Genomic DNA, 2,500 nt, shown 5'->3' with positions numbered 1-2,500 from the left:
AGAAAACTGGCAGAGTCACTCATTTAGATCACCAGCCTGACGAACCATCATATCAATTAACAGATCACAGAAACCCATCTGCTGAATCCTGCACTCTGATTGGCTGATCTCAGGGGTTTGGTTATTGTCAAATAAAAGCACAGCTAAAGTAGTTCCGGCAGGTTTAGAACAGCTCCATGGTCTACACTATACAGTATGCTAGTGCTGGCGGATGTATAAGCGCTGCTCACACTGTACGTTGAGCGTGACGGTGGCGTTGAAGGTTTCTCCGTCTGCAGTGTTCTGCGCCGCACACACCAGCTCCCGGTCCCCGCGCCGCGGCCTCAGTGTGAACGAACTGTTCCGCTCAGAACCGAACTGCAGCTCCCGCGGTGACGTATCACGCCCAGCCCCCGGCCCCGCCCCCCGCCTGCCTGTCACCTCGCTCTGACGCTCCCCGTTCAGGTACCAGGTGAGAAGGGGTGGGGCTTCACGGGTCCAGCCTTCTGATTGGCAGCTGAAGCGGTGAGTGACGTTCTCCTGCACGGTTACCATGGAGGCCTGCTGTCCGTCAATCTTGGGGGCGGGGTCAATCGCTGCAGAAGGATAAAATGTGCGAGAGAGAATATGAATGTGTGTGTGTGTGTGTGTTTGAGATAGTGTGTGAGATAGAGTGTGTGTGTGTGTGTGTGTGTGTGTGCATGTGTTCTTACCTGTGCAGGCCCAGGTCATGATGTAAAACAGTAAAGCTGAGAGATGCATCATGGTCACCTGCACACACACACACACACACACACGCACACACACACACAGTCAGCAGTACTGATGCGTGTTTCTGAAGTGTGTCATTCAGAGCGAGAGACTGAAAAATAAGTGATTGATCTGATCAACAGCAGTAAACACACACACACACACACACACACACACACAGTAAACACTATAGTGCGGTGTTGACAAGCAGAATCTGCATCTGTCAGCTGCAGCACACACACACACACACTGTACAAATGATGGACATCTCTCTCTCTTACACACACACACACACACACACACACACACATAAACAGTGAGTGTTTACCTCTGGGTGCTGATGTCCGCTTGAGGATCCATTCAGATCCAGCACACACCGATGCGCTGGAGACCGAGTCAGCTGCTTTAGGTGATGGATGAGAATCAGCTCTGAGTCGACTCCTTTGAGTAAACATTGGAAGTCAGCTCAATGAGTCGATTCCTTCAGCCGATCCAAGCGAATCAGTTCAGTATGTCGGCTCCTTTGAGTGAACCACTCACTCTAAACATGCTGGGTTACCCATAATCCATTTGTGTTGGGTCAACATGAAGGAGTTAAGTCAGCTTATTATCTTCTACTAATTTAAGTGGACTGAACATAAAATAATTAAGTTGAACCAAAGGAGAAAAAAAATCGTTTTAGCTCATTTTAAACAAGTAGTTTGAACAAGCAGCAGATTTTATATATATATATATATATATATATATATATATATATATATATATATATATATATATATATATATATATATATATATATTTGTAGGAAATCAATTCAACTGTATTTCTTTACTGATTAATAATATAAATATATAATAATGTTATTAATAATAATATAAACAGGCCACTTTACACAGATGAACAGGCAAGAACATATAATGGAACATGAAATTAAAAGTATTTCTGCTCGCTGCTATGCAAAATCTCTAGTTTTAATTCGCTCAAATGTAAAAGTGTAAAAAAAAAAGACTTCAAAAATGTAATTACTGAATTTAAAAGAACAAGTAACCCCTATATATAATGTTTGTGATGTTAAACAATATTTTACACACACAATTACAGGTCAAAACATTTACAGTTATGACTTTGAGTTCTGTGATCCAGAAGCTTGAGAAGAGCCGTTCGGGAACTGGGAGTCGACTCTTTTCGCTGAGTTGAACTAAATGATTCGGGTCTTGTAAAAGAGCTGAAACCGATGCTCGCCGTGATTCACCACCGCTATAAAAACATGGAGGTAAACACGGTGTGTGTGTGTGTGTGTTTGTGTGTGTGTTTGTGTGAGTTACTGATGCTGTTGCGACCAAACGCTCGATACCCGGCAGATCTGCGCTCGATCCGTCAGGTCTGCTGAACCTCTGCAGTGCAGATTGGCATTCAGGCGTGATCAGCTGCTCACAGAACTCGCTGTCAGGAAAAAATAACAACAACACAAACACCGAAAAACACCCTCAGTTCACCAGTTAATACTACAAATACACCTCAAACTGCGGCTATTACACCACTCACATGACATTTCCAAGATGAGCCGAGATATAAAGTCATTTATAGGAGATCATGATCAATATCCTAAACACTGAGCTAAAAGATCGGATGATCAGCTGAATTCCAGACTCCTCAGATGAAGGCGGACATCAGCAATATCAGTGAATCTGCACTGTTTCGGCTTATATCTCTGCACGAGTGTGAATTTAATGTTCACATATCTCCTTCAGACTGAGTAAAATCAGCTTTT

General features: G+C 43.3%; 1 protein-coding gene across 2 annotated transcripts in view; it reads right to left on the bottom strand.

Moving 5' to 3' along the window:
* The window catches only part of tmem25 (transmembrane protein 25), an 11,704-nt gene extending 10,544 nt beyond the window's left edge, over positions 1-1,160 (bottom strand). For both annotated transcript variants that reach the window (XM_087284764.1, XM_087284763.1), the window contains exons 1-3: positions 1,058-1,160; positions 693-750; positions 231-575 (exon numbers count right to left, since the gene is read on the bottom strand). In XM_087284764.1, coding sequence (XP_087140890.1) covers positions 231-575; positions 693-744 — 397 coding nt within the window. In that variant the 5' untranslated portion in view covers positions 745-750; positions 1,058-1,160. The remainder of the gene's footprint in view (positions 1-230; positions 576-692; positions 751-1,057) is intronic.
* Positions 1,161-2,500: the final 1,340 nt, after the last annotated feature.

The sequence above is a fragment of the Danio rerio genome, chromosome 15 (genome assembly GCF_052040795.2).
Source record: "Danio rerio strain M-AB ecotype USA chromosome 15, GRCz13ab, whole genome shotgun sequence".
Lineage (NCBI taxonomy): Eukaryota > Metazoa > Chordata > Actinopteri > Cypriniformes > Danionidae > Danio > Danio rerio.
This window is presented reverse-complemented; position numbering and strand designations above follow the sequence as displayed.